The sequence below is a fragment of the Nannobrachium achirus genome (genome assembly GCF_963921795.1).
Source record: "Nannobrachium achirus genome assembly, chromosome: 15".
Taxonomy (NCBI): domain Eukaryota; kingdom Metazoa; phylum Chordata; class Actinopteri; order Myctophiformes; family Myctophidae; genus Nannobrachium; species Nannobrachium achirus.
In genome coordinates, this window is record NC_137822.1 from 32,050,658 (window position 1) to 32,067,187 (window position 16,530).

Genomic DNA, 16,530 nt, shown 5'->3' on the forward strand with positions numbered 1-16,530 from the left:
GTACAGGTGCTGGACAACAATACTGTACACTAGAGAAGTAAAATAAGTCTGCAGTCGGTACACTGCGTGTCAGCTCCCAAGAGAAAGATTATTTACAATGAACATTTTGACCACAACTGATCTGTTTAACACAGACATTGTCCTATATTCATGATTTCCTGTCCATTTATTACATAGCCTGGCAATGAAGGCAGTCAATATGAAACTTTGTCATGTAAAACCTCATTAGACCAGAATCAGTTTGTCAAATATCTAGCGGTTTCCCAGCAAGGGTAAATGGTCAAATGAATAAAGTGGCAAGAAAATCAATACATGCTCACCAGACCTACGGTAGCATCTGCCTAAACAAACAACTTAACATCTAAATAAAGTACATATAAAAAAAAGTACAGCATAGTATTAGACAACTTCAATAAAACTGCACCTTAACAACTTCAACTTCCAGTATCGTAATAAATCAAAACATTTTGTTGGGAGCTCACCGCTCCAAAAAGGCACATCCTTTTGTGAATGTGCCTTTGTTAAAACTTGTGTCTGAATGAAGCGCTGTTTGCTCGGTCAAATCATCTCAGATTTGAAGACTGGGACATAGTCAAAAATAAGGTCAAGTAGTGGATATAGGGCCTACTAGGCCAGTGGTTCTTTTTCATGTCAATGTCCCCAATTTAGTTGACATGATAGCCTTGGACCCCCATTTTGACGAGGTTTAGTCTCTGTCTCTGATATAGATCTAGATTGTGTCCAGAATTTCAAGGCATATTGATGTGGTAGATAACAGGCAATGATCATAATAACAATTCTTATACATTCTCTAACTTAAGTAAATTAAGTCATGCTGGTCTTAACGATGTTATGGGAACCCCCTGGAACCTCCTCAAGGACCTCTGGTGGTCCCCAGACACCCACGTTGAGATACAGTAAATGGTGCACACAAGAAATGGTGAGTCACCTCCAATGGATTAATGCTGAATTTACATGTAATTTTTTTTTTATGGTCACTAGAGTAGGAGTGTATTTTATTTTGTTAAGTACCTGTTAGTGGATCGTGATGAATGTCATCATTTGGAAGCTGTCTGACTCAGACGGATTAAGTGGTGACTGGTGAGGGCGTACTGCTTGACTTGCCTCATGACTGTGCATGAATCAATGGTTGGTTTGCAAATGCAGTGTTTTCCTATATATTCAGGACACCCAATTCTGTTATATTGTTGATTGTTAATGTATCTTGAGTGTTGTCAATTTATGATGTTTCGTAGTTATGTTCAGTGTAATGTCTGTATGGTTTCATGTTTTTTGGGGGACTATATACGGATGGGAATAGATCCGGCATATTTACACTTGCTCATCAATCATGTAGGTATCACACCGATCTTGTGTTCATCAATGTGCACTGTCCCGACCAAATAAATAAAGACAAGGGATTTAAAGTCCACTCATTACAATTACAGGGCCTCCAAAGAGTCCTGGATTGCTATTTTTCGTCACTACCATCACCATGCCGTGAGCCGAGGTACCTTGTTCTGATATGACATATCAAGTCCGATTTTTAATATATTGTGAGTTAAAGGCAACCTTAAAGGTAGTTTTCTTTTAACATTCTTGTTTGGGAAATCCAAGGTTAGTGCACGGGCAGGGGCTTCTAATCACCAGGCGCTTCGGGACCCCTGGAGCTCAGCGGCCCCCCTGGGCACTGGTCCCTTTTGGCCTTGGTCTTAACCATCCCTGGACCAAAGGAGCTGAATGGCATGGTTGTGTAACACCACCAAGGACACTGATCTCACCATCAGTCAACAGAATGCAGAATGATTTCTTGAGTGATGATGAAACCTGTATGTGATTTGGGTTGTTTGTTTACCTCGCCTTGTTAATTTAATTGGGCTACCTAAAAGGTTCATATAAAGATGGTGTTTGTTGGCCTGTGCTTTCAACCAAAGGACCACAATCTGTCTGCCATACCATTATTGCCATTTTATGTCCGCTCTGGATCTATTAGGATATACAAAGAAAAGGCGCTCGGGTGGCGCAGAGGTAAAAGTCCTTGCACACCACCACAGAGGTTGTGGGTTTAAATCCACTGTGGTGCATCTGGCTTTGTCGAGCGTCTACACGAGCACAATACCGTGTTCAGAGGAGGGAAGCTGGGCGGAGAGAGGGTGACATTGGTCGCTGCATCTACTCTTATAGGCTGGGGCGGCACCTGTCAGCAGGGAGTGCTGGGCGGGTGGAGTAGGACAAGGCTCTATAATATGTCCTCCTGGTGGGGGCTCCTCACTGGCAGGTGAGTCAGTAGGATACAACAGCAGAGACAACACATAAATGTGTGTGGGGAGGAATCAATTGGCATAACTAAATTGGGAAGTAAAAGTGATACAAATAATTGTCTACTCTAAATTTAGGGAGGGAGGGAGGGAGGGGGGGGGGGAGATATATTAAGAAATACGTCTGGATTTACAAAATATTTCCTGGGCATCTTTTATTTACAGAGACAATCACAATATGCACGGGCTAAGAACAGATGTTGTAGGCTATTTAGCCATAGTTCGACGACATGTCATCTCAGTAAACTGCTTTTTTTAATAACGATTTGTCGGTGCAGAATTAAAGAGTGAATCATGCTCAAGTTTCTTGGTTTGGGCTCCAGGGCTTTGATCATTAGCGAGCGTGCAGTCTCTCTCAGCCTATTCAGCCCACAGCCGGTGCGCTCCAGCAACCGATAGGCGCGCCTTGGTCACATGCGCTCATTGTGACCACTGAAGGTTATGTTGAAGCCCCATCCAGCGAGCGACCAAGCACTGGCAAGCAGATAGCAGTGGACAATGCGTCGGATAGAGCGAGGATTGGTTTGTTCTTTTTATTATATGTGGCAGTTGAAACCCAAAGGAGCCAACCAGATTTGCTTTCCGACTTCGTCATAATTTCGACTGACGTTTCTGGCACTGACTTTCAACTGGTGTTTTTGACGTTGGCATGATGTTACCAAACAGAGACAAGCTTTTTGTCATGCTTTTTCCCCCCTTCCGACTGTTGTCATCATTTCCCACGAGGAACCGGGCTAATATTGAAGGAATATAGCCTACATTAAGTGAACTGTCTGTAGGCTACAACATTTTTTGAAGCGCACGCACTGGGCTTTTTGGTTTTGGCACCTAAACTTTGTTTTACGCGTTTTCTTTTTATTTCACGGAGGATGAGTGAACGGACAGGACCGAAGAACACATTTTCACCGGAGCAATGTTGTCTATTATCATTTCTTTCCAAACGCAGCCTCTTCTTCGTGCACACTAACGCTCAAGCTGCGTGGTTTTTGGGGTGTTTGTTGTGATGCGTCTCGATCCTCTCATTCTCACTGACGCCAGTGTGGATTCTCCTCATTGTTGTTGGATCTGTGCGTTGTTTCCAGAATGGCTCGCTTCGCAGAAGACCTACCCAGCCGCTATGGACCAGGTGGCGGCGGAGGAAGGGGTGGCCCGGGCGCCGGCAGAGGTGGAGCCCGGGGCGGTGGACCTGGAGGCGGCGCTCCGGGCGGTCAGAGGATGTACAAGCAGTCGATGGCTCAGAGAGCCAGGACCATGGCCATATACAACCCCAACCCCGTCAAACAGAACTGTCTCACCGTCAACCGCTCCCTGTTCATCTTCAGGGAGGACAATCTCATAAGGAAGTATGCAAAGCGAATCACTGAATGGCCATATCCTTCCCTAATAAGCCTATATAATATCATGGGCTTTCAACTGGTGGTCCGCGGACCCCTGGTGGTCTGCGGAGGTATTGCAGGTGGTCCCTGAACCTGGCCATGCATTCAGAAAACCTTTTTTTTAGCCTCAACTCAGACCCAAAACGTTGAATATGTTGTTATGGTTATATAAGAGTTTCAGTTTGTACCATTGTGATGTTGGTAGGCTACCAACGAGTCCTCTATTCTCCATTTGTGTAGACTTCTTGTAGATTAAGTAGACTAATGCAGATGTTTAACAATAATTTGACTCTTGAGAGTGTAAAATGAAACCATAAGGCTCCATTTGGTTTCATTTTACACTCTCTAGAGTTAAAGATCTATTAAGGGTCCATTTGGTTAACAACTCTCCAACATTTAGCTGGGGACCACCTGGAAGCCCCTCAAGGACCACTGGTTGTTCCCGGACCACTGGTTGAGAACTACTGCAATAGCCTATAGGCCTACTGTAGCCTACCAAGGGCAAAACAAGCTGTTATGATTTAGGCTATGTTTGTATTAATCTCAATGACCTTTTTTGGAAGTAGGCTAAACACACATAATAGGAACACTATTGAAAAACGTTGCCTGTAATCAATCGGAAATCCTATTTTTCATAACAGGCTATAACCATTTATTTTGACGAGTGTGGTCTAGTTTAGTCTATATTTCTCTGTTTCTCTGCGATTCACTTCACTGAACGGGTCGGGACCTGTCGCTCCTCGCCTTTATAGGCAACTGATGCGCACGCGATAGTGAAATAGGCTAAACAATTCTGGCATTCAGTAGTCCCGATGGGCTTTCAGGTTGAAATATGCCATGAAGTTCTTTCAGCCAAAATGTCAGCTTTAAACAATGTGGGCTATGTAGGCAAATCAAGCATAGCCAAATTAATACCGATTAAACATTGTTGTTGCGTTATCCAATAACAAACGAGGCCGTCAAAAGTCAAAACTAACCGCACAGCAAAGACATTCGATCGTTATTATTATTTTCAAAGCCCACTGCTTGCTTGCTTGTTCTGTATGATAAAGTGAGCGCAGTGACTTGGAGAGACTGCTCTGAGGTTGTAAAACGTCACATGCATGTCAATATTCCCTTAATAATCGGGATAATAATCAAGTAGGCTACAGACAGTAGCCTACTCCATTTACATTATGCCCTGGTGCGTGTATTTGTATGTAGCTATGTCTCATCCTGTTTGTATTCCAGCTGCTAGAAACGGTAGAAGAGTCTGGAATATTTCGATATTAACTTGTATTGTAGTGTAGTGTATTGTGCGCATGTAAACGCAGAGCTCTCCAGTATCTTTTGTGCATGAGCTCTCCATGGTACTGAAGTCGCCCACGCCACCCTCTAGGCTGGACAACTAAAGGGTGAAATGACAAACGCGACCAGACAGTTAGTGTGTGTGGGCGACAGTGAGAACAGCCCTCCCTGAAACGTAATATTAATAATAATACCGCCTATCAATGTAGCCCTGCCCCCATGACTTCATAATATGGTCGCCACGGTTCACAGTTAACTGTCCAAATTAAATACATCACATAATACTGAAAAAAAAAGAAAAGAAAAAAGCCTTAATTCATTCACACTTGTCAGCAAATTCCTATCGTGGTTTTATATTCGGAACTATAGGGTTTCTCATCATGACATGTGCAACGTATTGCAGATAATGGTCTTTCATGGCCATAATTCCCTATATATATATTCCCTTTTAATTCAGAGTTCCACAAAAGGAAATGACCCTCGGGGAATGACCCGGGTAAAATGGATCGCAGAATGAAACAACCATTGAAAATGGATTGAAGTGGTCAACCATCTGGAAAGATCTTGAGCGCAAGTATAGCCATTTTCTTTCCAGAGGGGCTTCCTCCGCACAGCAGAAAAGAAAGGCTGTTTTCATTACAAAGTACACTATGTCTGAGTAGAAGTAGGCCTACACCATGATATATCATTAATATACACAGACAGAAACCAACATTTTCTTCAACGTGCTTCACTGTGCACTGACGACAGTAATTCCACTTCCTAAAGTGCTTAAATTGCTCTAAACTATCACAGCCAGTGTCCTCATTCGATGATCATAGTATACAGTATATTTAAGCATATAGCTTTCATTGGTTAATGCTACAATCCATAACTTTTTGTGTGTGAATAATATGTTATTTGAACCAATCTGCAATACTACTTTAATGCAATTAAACACTCTGCTCTTATATTGAGACATTTAGATACTGTGGTCAGCGACTACTACAGGTTGACAAGAGGTATTGCATGAAATGCAAAGGGAAATATCTGGCCTTCCCTAACCAGCTCTCTGTTATAGCTCAACAGTTGACATTTTGGTGTTCGCGCAGAGGACACAGATCTCGTGTAGGAGGACATGATAAAAGTTACAGATTGCAAATTCTTTTTTTTTTTTAAGATTTGTTTTTGGGCTTTTTGCCTTTATTGGATAGGACAGTAGACTGACAGGAAATGGGGGAGAGACAGGGAGTGACATGCAGCAAAGGTCACCCGGATCGGGAATCGAACCGGCGACGCCGTCAGGCATTGATGCCGAAATGGCAATGCCTATATGGTATGCGCCTGGTCCACTAGGCCACCAGGCGCCCACAGATTGCAATTTTAATATGTATTTTATCATTGTTTTATTTGATATCAACTGAATGATTTAAACCACTTCTTAAGGCATATATTCCTTAACCTCCGCACTCCGTTTGAGTACATGATCCTGGCCACCATCATTGCCAACTGCATCGTCTTGGCCCTGGAGCAGCATCTACCAGCCAGTGACAAGACACCGATGTCAGAACGCCTGGTAAGGGAGACAAAACCTACTCACACACATAACTTACTCCAAGCAACCTTTCACAACATGTATTAGAGCAGTGTTTCTCAACCTTTTCAGGCCGTGACCCCCAAAATAATCATATTTGAACTGGGGATCCCCCACCCTGCATAAGCACTTGGAATTGTTGGAGTTGGCATTACATTTAGTTTGACTCGATCTATTCCATTGTGAAAATAGACGATCTACATGCTCACAACGCCTTGCGTTGTGAGGCGTTGTGAGCATGTAGATCGGCTATTTTCACAATTTCAGCCTCTAATGTTTGGCAATTTGACCAATGTTTGACCAGAGGCACTAAAAAGGTCTTTAAAGTCCTTAAATTGTCACTTTAGAAATGTGCAGATACCCTCTGTACACTTAAACGTTAGATTGAGAACCACTGTGAGAGAGAGAGAGAGAGAGAGAGAGAGAGAGAGAGAGAGAGAGAGAGAGAGAGAGCCCATCGGGCCAATTGCTCTGTTAGAGTTAGTGTTCCTTCCCTCGGTGTAGCACAGCCCCACACACACCCTGTTCTGTATTGACTTTGAGTGGCCCCTTAATCCCAGTGGTACGACTAGAGAGGCGGGCCACTGAACCGCAGCACTTCCAACTGCACAGCCAAATCCTCAGGGTTAATTGAACTCTGACAGCGTACAAATGGAACCAAATGGACCCCTTACCCATTTGTAACACAGAGTGAGAATGTCAGGTCCGTTTGGCTCCGTTTGTACATTCTCAGAGTCCAATGAATGCTCAGGATTTTACATTGGGGTATAGAGATCAGTGGTTCTCAACCTTTTCAGGACGTGACCCCCCACCCCCCTAAATAATCATATTTGAACTGTGGAGACCCCCACCCCGACAAGCACTTGGAATGTAGGAGTTGAGGCATTACATTTAGTTTGGATCTGTTCCACAAATAAAGCGAGGCGTTGAGCTTGTACTGTAGCTATTTTCTAATGTTTTGCCTCCTTATATTATTTGACCATTTGGCCAATGTTTGACCAGTTTTTATTGTATAGTTTTGATTACAATTTGATGCACCCCCCGGGGGGTCCTGACCCACAGGTTGAGAACCACTGGTATAGATAAAGTTGATCAGCTCAGTGGCCTTGTGGTTAGTGTCCGCCCTGAGACTGGGAGGTCGGGGGTTCAATCCCCAGCAGAGTTATAAGAGTTACACCAAAGACTATAAAATGGTAACCAATGCCTCCATGCTTGGCACTCAGCATCAATTGTTGGAATTCCCTGCGACATGCTCTACTAGAATCCTGTCCAGGGGGTGTACTTGACCATCATGTGGCTGGAGAACGTAATTGTATATCAAGCCGCCTCGTGCTACTGAAACAGTGGACAGGCTCCTGTGGGCCACGTGGTTTGGGAACTGATGGTTCCCAAGGCTTTATATTAAATAAATGGACCAAGTAGGAAAAGCAACCTCCCTCATTAGTGTCTGGGACACCCTCTGTGTTCGGCAGTGTGAGTCTGGGTCTTTTCTGCGTGTTCCCATTCCGTAAGTCAGTGGAGCCTCCCAGTAAGCTGCCTTTGATCCCCTCCGCTCGCTCCATGTTCCCCCAGCTGCACGTACACATGCTCGGCTTAGACCAGCATTTGAACTTTGCCAGTTCACTTTGTTGCCGCTAAACCAGACAGAAAGGAAACCGAATAAACCGAAGCATGGAGGGTAAAATCCTCTTGAGTTGATTTAACTCAGTCTTGGAGTCACATTGGGGAAGTGCCTGGAGAAGGAAGAAAAAGGAAAGATGTTTAGAGTGAATTGGAGCTATTTTAAAAATGTGTCATACAACAAAATATATGGGGGCGAACATTTAGCAAACCAAATAACTAAATATTGGTAAATAAATGTACTTTTCTAACATTTAAAACTATAGGTATTTGCAATGCTCTAGAAGCACTACTTTTTCATTTATTGTCACATTACTGAACAGTTGTAATGTAATGTAATGTTGTGAAAGCTCCATACATTTTTGTTCTTTTCAGAAAGGGAGCCTCCAGTCATGGGGTATTTGCACTGCCCACTGTTCACGGGCGGTGCAGTTTCCATACCAGGCAGCAATATACTGTAGGGCAGGGGTGGGCAACTTTGATGATGGCGAGGGCCACTATATTTCCACCTTCACTCCAGAGGGCCACATTGCATATTTCTACGTCCTACTTTGTCATTCTAGTATCTCATACAAAAGAGGCAAAAATAGCAGAACTGAGCTTGTAGATCGTCTATTTTTGCTTCTTTTGAATTGGAATCCTGAATAGTTTTTTGTTGTTTTTGAATTGGAATCCTGAAATGTAACATTTTTATCTAATTTCAAATGCATTTAGTTATATATAGTCATGTTAGCTTTATGAACCTAAATGCAAATATTGGACGTAAAAAAAAAGACATTTTAATACTACTATACTAGTCATTAAGCTACTAATATAGACTGACGGAATTAAAGCAGGTCATGTTTGGAATTGTAACAGCTGAAATCAATAATATATTCAGTATTCCGGTATTAACCTGCGGGCCGCATCAAGTGAAGGTGGGGGCCGCATGTGGCCGCCAGTTGCCCATGTATGCTGTAGGGCCACCTAATGATCTCTCTAATTGAGATACAGCATCAGCATGTCTTGTTTAAAGAAACAAAAGGTAGCACCTGAGAAAGTGATTAGCGCGGTGGGTTGCCCAGAATGCTGCCGTCTCTACCTCCCCCACCATGACATTGCAATGGAACAAGCGTCCTTTTAATTAGAACAAGGAAGGAATCAACCATTATTTACTCGCAGGCTGTAAGTGGAGATAATTAGAGAGTATTTCAGATCCATTGCAAGTCTTTGACACTAAAATCGTCAGGGAGTTCCCACGCTGTCCTCCAAAGGCCCTTGTAGATGGAGCCTATGCCACTGCTGGGTGAAAACCTTGTATATACAAAATTTTTACTTTTCAGGAAATGGGAAAATAACCTGTTTTCCAATGGATCATATGTAGCTATTATTCTTTAGTCCCAAGCTTGTGTTAATACTTTTCTTTGGTTCATTATTGATAAAACCTCCACACAGACTTGATCGCTTTCTCTCTTAACCAAAAAAAAAAGTAAATTATAATAAATGGCAGATCTACAAAAGTGTCGATAGTCTATTTATGCACCTTTTGTGCGACACTCTTGAGTGACAAATTAGTGCATTCATTCATGAAAAAACTAAAAACTAACAAAAAAAAGTTGAAAATTGGAGATACAAGGTTTCTGCCAGACAGCAGCGATATATAATTCATAAGCATTTTAGATGTCTTCATAATAGATGATAACACATTGCCTCTATCTACAACATTATTCATTTATTCAGAGAGCCCTCCAGCCCAGCCATTACGTAAGGATTGTTATGTCGACAGCTCCTTCATAATAGTAAACTAAGTGCTGATTTACATAGTGGCTCAACCAAAATACAATAGTACCAGTAAAAATGAACACATACAGTATGGTCGCTGTCTGTTATTGAAACCTTGTATGTGGTGGGAAAAGTACCAAGAATTCTTAAGTAAAAGTATCAATACTGCAATGTAGAAGTACTCTGTAACAAGTAAAAGTCTGGAATTCTACTATTGGTACTAGTAAGATGCCTCAGGGCGACATGCGACGTCACCCTAAAGGGCGAGGTCGCGCCAATTCTTGGCCATCTGGCCAGTGATGTATATCGTTACCCTTATATGGGTAATTGGGTATATATGTACTGTATATCGTACATCCCTTTTATGCCCATACATGAAGATCCCAATCTGAACCAGCCGCACAGATATGGGCTGTCTTCCTCCATATATGGGCATTCCCATTTGAAGTCCTGTTAGATATGGGCTTAATATTGATGACATCAGGGATCTCCATATATGGGCATAAAAGGGATTCTGTTAGAGTGGTTCCCATGACATCACAACATACAATATATGTTATGCCCATGCATGGAGATCGCTATCTGAACCAGCCACACAGATATGGGCCATGTCTTGGCCATCTGGCCAGTGATATATATCTATGACATCAGGGATCTTCATATGTGGGCATAAAAGGGATTCTGGGGAATACCCATATATTGACTTTTACATAGGTGATGTCACCTGTGATATCACCTGTGATGTCACAGTGATGTGTCAAGGGAACCAACCCATAGACTGTAAAAATGTGTACACACACGGCTTAACGTCTACACGAAGGCAAGCTGTGACATTTCTCATGGTAAACTGCGACCTTTGGTCGCAATCAAAATGTACTTAAAATAACAAAAGTAAAAGTACAAAAATGTTTGAAAAATAGCAGATCGCGACACGTTTTCAACTTGTAGATTGGCTATTTTCAAATAGCCACGGTATAAAATAGGGCTGAAGTGGTTAATGTATGTTTATAATATTATAATTTCTATCTGCAAAGTAACAAGTAACAAGTAAAGTTTTCAAATAAATGTAGTGGAGTAAAAGTACAATATTTGGATCCAAGATGTAGTGGAGTAGAAGTAAAAGTAAAAAATCGGAAATTGGAAATACTCAAGTAAAGTACAAAAACTAAGTACGGTACCTAAGTTCATGTCTAAGCCTACTTCAGCCCTTCAGAGTCCTTCAGAGGTCTATACTAGTGTATTTTTTGTTCCACATTAAATATCTTTGCTAAAACTGGCTACCACAAGCGTACACCGTTTATAGATCTGCAATTTTCTGCCAACAGTTTGCACAAGTATAAAATAAGGCATACATTATCATTGATCAATGTATGTTTTTGTATTGATAATCTAAATCTGCAAAGTAACTAGTAACTAAAACCGTCAAATAATTGTAGTGGAGTAAAAAAAGTACAATATTTACTTCTGAGATGTAGTGGAGTAGACTTATACAGCGTCAGGCTGCACCCACACCAAAGTACCTATGTGAGTGGATTCCCCATTCCGTCAATGCATTTCAATGAGAATGGAGCGTCTTTTTGCAGAAATCCTCTACTGGCATGAAACCGCTCCACGCTCATTGAAATGCATTGGCGGAATGGGGAATCCACCCTCATAGGTACTTTGGTGTGGGTGCAGCCTCATAATGGTTATTACTCAAGAAAAGTAAAAGTACCTCAATATTGTACAGAACTTGAATAAATGTACTTAGTTACTTCCCACCCACCACTGCACTGTTGCAACTCTCATCAGGCATACAGACAGTATCTATTATGGCCGTGGTTGTTCGCTGATGTTGGATTTAAATGTGACACTGTACAGAAAAGGTCACGTATCCGATAGTGGCGGGGGTTTCCAGCCAGGCTGTCATACTGGTTTATGTGGCTATTTGCGTTGGGGGTTGGGTGGAGTTGGGGGCTGGGGGATGCTGTCAGGTTGTAGTATGTACAGAGCGAGAAAGAAGGAGCGAGAGAGAGAGAGAGAGAGAGAGAGAGAGAGAGAGAGAGAGAGAGAGAGAGAGGTTAATACAGGCGTGTGATATACTCTGCTAGTGCCCATTGAATAAATCCCCAGGCCCTTTCCAACAGTAGCGGAGGCAAAAGCCTAATTTATGCTTCGTCGCACGGCAGTGTCACAAGTCGCAAATAGCAGACCTACAAGCTCACAACACGGCACGGACGCGCGTCGCTGTGAGCTTGTAGGTCGGCTATTAGCAACGCGCGACACCGCCGAGCGATGAAGTATGAATGGGGCTAAAGGGAGAAGCGTCCTGTCATACATGTCTGATTACTTGGAGGGAGACCAAGGGTTCAGTCAACCGCCGCATGAGCGGGCTTCAGATGAAAGCGTGCGCCGTGAAATCCTCTGTGTTAATTTAACTCCGAAGTGTAAACAAACAGAACCATAAGGGTGCATTTGGCTCCATTTTGTACACTCTTCCGAGCCTTTATTTTTGCTGTGTACTGAACTGTTAAGCTGTTTTTGTTTTCTTCCTTTCCTTCTGTGAAAAAAAAAAAGAATTGCCTCATACAATCATGTCCAGCTGAAGTTATGTGAATTTGTCATGGAATAGAGATTGCATGTAGTCAAAATATTTTGATTTCAATTAGTTGCCAACTAATTTAGTAATCGTAATCAAATCGGCAACTAATCGCTGGAATTTGTTGTAATACCGTGCAGGAATATACGGTCAAGAACAAAAAATATGACTTGAATATTTATTTTTAAATTACCTATTTGAAAAGAATACTGTTATACCCTTTAGCCTGACAAAAGTGTAGCTATTCTTTAATCAGTATGCAGCCAGAAAAAGGCATTTATTTTCTGTCTTTTATTAAGAACCCAATCGGCAGCTGAGCAAAATGTAATAAATGATGTGTTTTTGAATGAATTATTCATCTTTAATGTATTTTTTGTTAGTTACAAACATGTCTACAAGAAACTCAAATCGAATGTAGGTAATAGCTAAATAAATGTCTCAATCCGATTCAACGATTAATCGTTTAAATAATCGACGATTAATCGATTATGAAAATAATCGTTAGTTGCAGCCCTAATATCTTGTGATGTTTCATTAACAAGTCTAAGACAAGTAGGTCTAAATTTCCACCGACTTAGGCTTTGAAGTTGCACATGGTAGATATGACACATAACCTAAATATACAAAGAAATTACTGACAACTTTATACTTAAAAAAGAACATCGATAGTGGAAATAGCCGATCTACAAGCTCACAACGCGTCGCGATGTGACACGTTGTGAGCTTGTAGATCTGCTATTTCCACTATTTGTTTTACTTTAAAAAATATATATGAACATTTTTCAACATGGAAACGACTATGACGATTATGAAAAATAATTGCGATTAGACGATTATGTAATAATTGTGACAGCCCTGGCTAGCCTCTGTGTATATTTAATCTCACTATATTATCTCCTTCTTTTATCCACTGGGAGAGCTCTGTTCATCACTTCAGGAGAAGTGAAAGGAACCTTCTTCCTTTTCTCTCTTTCGCCCATCTCTCACTCCATGCTTCATTACCCTCTTACATCTAACAAAAAAGATGTCTCTCCCTCTCTCTCCCTTGCTCTCTCCGTCTCCCTCTCTCTTTCTGTAGGATGACACAGAGCCCTACTTTATTGGAATATTCTGTTTCGAAGCCGGCATTAAGATCATCGCCCTGGGCTTTGCGTTTCACAAAGGCTCCTACCTCCGCAACGGCTGGAACGTAATGGACTTTGTGGTCGTTCTTACTGGGTGAGTTCCTCCTCGCCCGCTGGGTGTGTGCTGGAGATGGAACGCAAAGAGTGGTTTCTTTGTGTGTGTGTGCGCGAGTGTGTGTGTGTACTGTATGTTTGGCATCGCCCACTTTTCTGTGGAATCCGTGTTGTTGTCAATGACAAACATCTGTAAGTTATTCGGTAAATGACACACACAATCTCATACTGAAAAACAAATAGGCTATCTATATTTTCCTTGTATCCAAAAAACATTGATTGGTTGTATTTTATAGGATGGTGTACTTGACATGACCAATTTTCCCAGAGCATATCAGTGTTGTGGCATTGGGAGAATGGCTACGCCAAAACTTTTTTTTTTTCCTCTCTCTTTCATGTTTGAATGTTTAATATTCAAACAAACTTTATTTTTGAAACATACTGTATGACATTCCTTGTTGCGTGTGGTGATACATGGTACACTCGTCTGAAAGATGTATCTGGTGAATGACTCAAACCTAAAGAAGATATTCATGAAGCAGCTTCCCTTTTGCATTCTAACGTTGCAAACATTTTTTAGTATAGCTTGTTGTTCATTTGTTATGATCAGATTCTTACAGTTATGTGTCAGCTATATTATCTGCATCTCCTTCTCCATGGTCTTCATTAGTCTCCCGCCTGTAGCCTACTGTAGATTGGATAATTCTTCCTACTTTGGTGCAACACTGGCACTGTCATACAACAACGTATAAAATAGGGCGTTCATTTCTGAACGAAAACATGAAAAGATGAAATGTATAGATACAAGGTTTCTACCTGACAGCGCCGATACATGGTAAAATGATGCGTCTTAATGTCTGCCCAAATTAAACTGATTGACGCTTGTCAATCAAACAGAAGACAGGACACAATGTCACTAAATATGTAGCAGTAGGGTTGATGTCATGTGTAATCACTATTGGGTTGTGAACCTCCAAGACATTGTTACTTGCACAAATGTATAGTACATAGATAAGTGTCCTTGATGCATCAGGTTTGTCTTTACTTGCGACTAAAGGTATGTACTGTATGTACAGTATATACTGTATGCATATATCTTACCTCACCACCATGCATTCTACTGTAATTCTGCACATTCCCCCCATTGCACATTCCTCGTCACTGCTAAGAGGGTTTTTAAAGAGGGTTTGTGTCTTTCCTTATTCTTAATCTATTATTCTTATTCTTATCATCTTGTATATTGTATTGCTGTTGATTGTTGATTGAGTATATGGAAAGTATGGAGCTTCTTGGAGATTCCTTAACTTGTTTTGTCGTGGATGGAAATAACGCTGGGGCTGGGCATAGTATGCCTGTTGCATAATTGTATATTTTCTTTCTGTTAGATGAAAGGATGGTGAGTTCATGAGAATTGAGACTAAACTTATTTTTAGCCTTGTATTTCTGGGTTGTTGTGGATGTTTTTTAATCATTGTTTGTGTGTGAGTGAGACTCATGGAGTCTGAAAGTATGTTTCACTTATTATTGTTGTATTCTTAGCGCCAGACCGCTAAGAATTGCAGTCACACTTGCACTTGTTCTTTGCCATGTCGCCTTGCCTCTGCTCCCACATTCCCTTTTACACACTTCTTTCTCAACTCTATGAAATATGTGCAGTTAATGCAAAAGGTCACTCTTGTTTTTATTTGGACAGATAATATCCTGCTTTGCAGGATGTGTGAATGAGGCATTCTACTGCCCGGACTGTGTACATTTCACCATAGAATGTGTCTCCCTTCTTTTTGGACAAAGATCCAGCTTTTCCTGTGAGCTTCTTATTTGGCAGGCAGTTAAATAAGCATGATCTTCTTTTTTAAACACCAATAACAATATGAAACGCAGGTGTAGTATCTCTTCAACCAGTTGAAGGTAGAAGGGCTAGTCGGTGCTCATCAGGGACAACTCGACCAGAGAATAATACCTGGGCACTTCAGGAGATATTATCCAAATAAAATAGCGGAGCAATCGACTGGGTCTGCACGTTAAGGCTGGTAAACGAATATTCGAATTTAGAATTTTCCTTGAATATGGAGAATTTATGAAACTACGGTATTTCCACATAGCGAATGACTTAAATACAGGATACCAGTGGAAGAGGGACCAATAAAACATATACAAATATATTATTAATAATAATATTCGAATATATATTTGATATTTGGGCCAATTGCTAAGACGAATATTCAAATTACATTTTTGAGGAATGTTCACAGCCCTACTGCACTAATTCATTATTTTACAGGAGTGACTGACAACTAAGTAGTACAACTATTTCTTAGCTTTGAATGAAATGGCTTCTACAAGCGAGAAGCCAGTGTTTCAAAGGTCAGTGTTTAGCTAAGGTCTTTGTTGTTATTCATGAGCTTGAATGTAGCTTTCACTGAAGTGACAAAGGGTAAACATGTTTGTTTCTGTCATCATGAAATGAATGCAAGTTAAAATATTCATTAATTAAAATACACTAATATACAGTATATATTTTCTCAGAGATTGTTTGTGTAGTGTAGGGTTAGGCAACCTTAGGCACGGGTGATAACATTGGCACAGTGTTGGCAAGTGTGAGAGAGAAGACACACACAAGTGGTGCAGTAAAGGTTACATTCACAAACTCATGGATATGTCCTCATAATACAACATGTACAGTATGTCTGTCACTCAGCACTCCATGGGCACAAGTTGCTGCGGTTCCGCCATATATGGCAGCAGAGTCACCACAATTCTTTGCCAGCCTTTCTACCTTGTCTTTGGGCATCCCAAGTCTGTGGGTATATCCTAGGCTGGATTAACAGTGGAAACAAAG

At 41.3% G+C, this 16,530-nt stretch overlaps 1 protein-coding gene across 1 annotated transcript in view; it reads left to right on the forward strand.

Moving 5' to 3' along the window:
• Window positions 1-3,401: 3,401 nt before the first annotated feature.
• Window positions 3,402-16,530, forward strand: part of LOC308299767 (voltage-dependent N-type calcium channel subunit alpha-1B-like) — a gene marked incomplete at both ends in the record, with an annotated part of 244,047 nt that continues 230,918 nt past the window's right edge. The window contains 3 exons of the mRNA XM_080743555.1: window positions 3,402-3,688; window positions 6,431-6,536; window positions 13,592-13,731. Of these exons, the coding sequence (XP_080599681.1) occupies window positions 3,402-3,688; window positions 6,431-6,536; window positions 13,592-13,731 (533 nt within the window). The remainder of the gene's footprint in view (window positions 3,689-6,430; window positions 6,537-13,591; window positions 13,732-16,530) is intronic.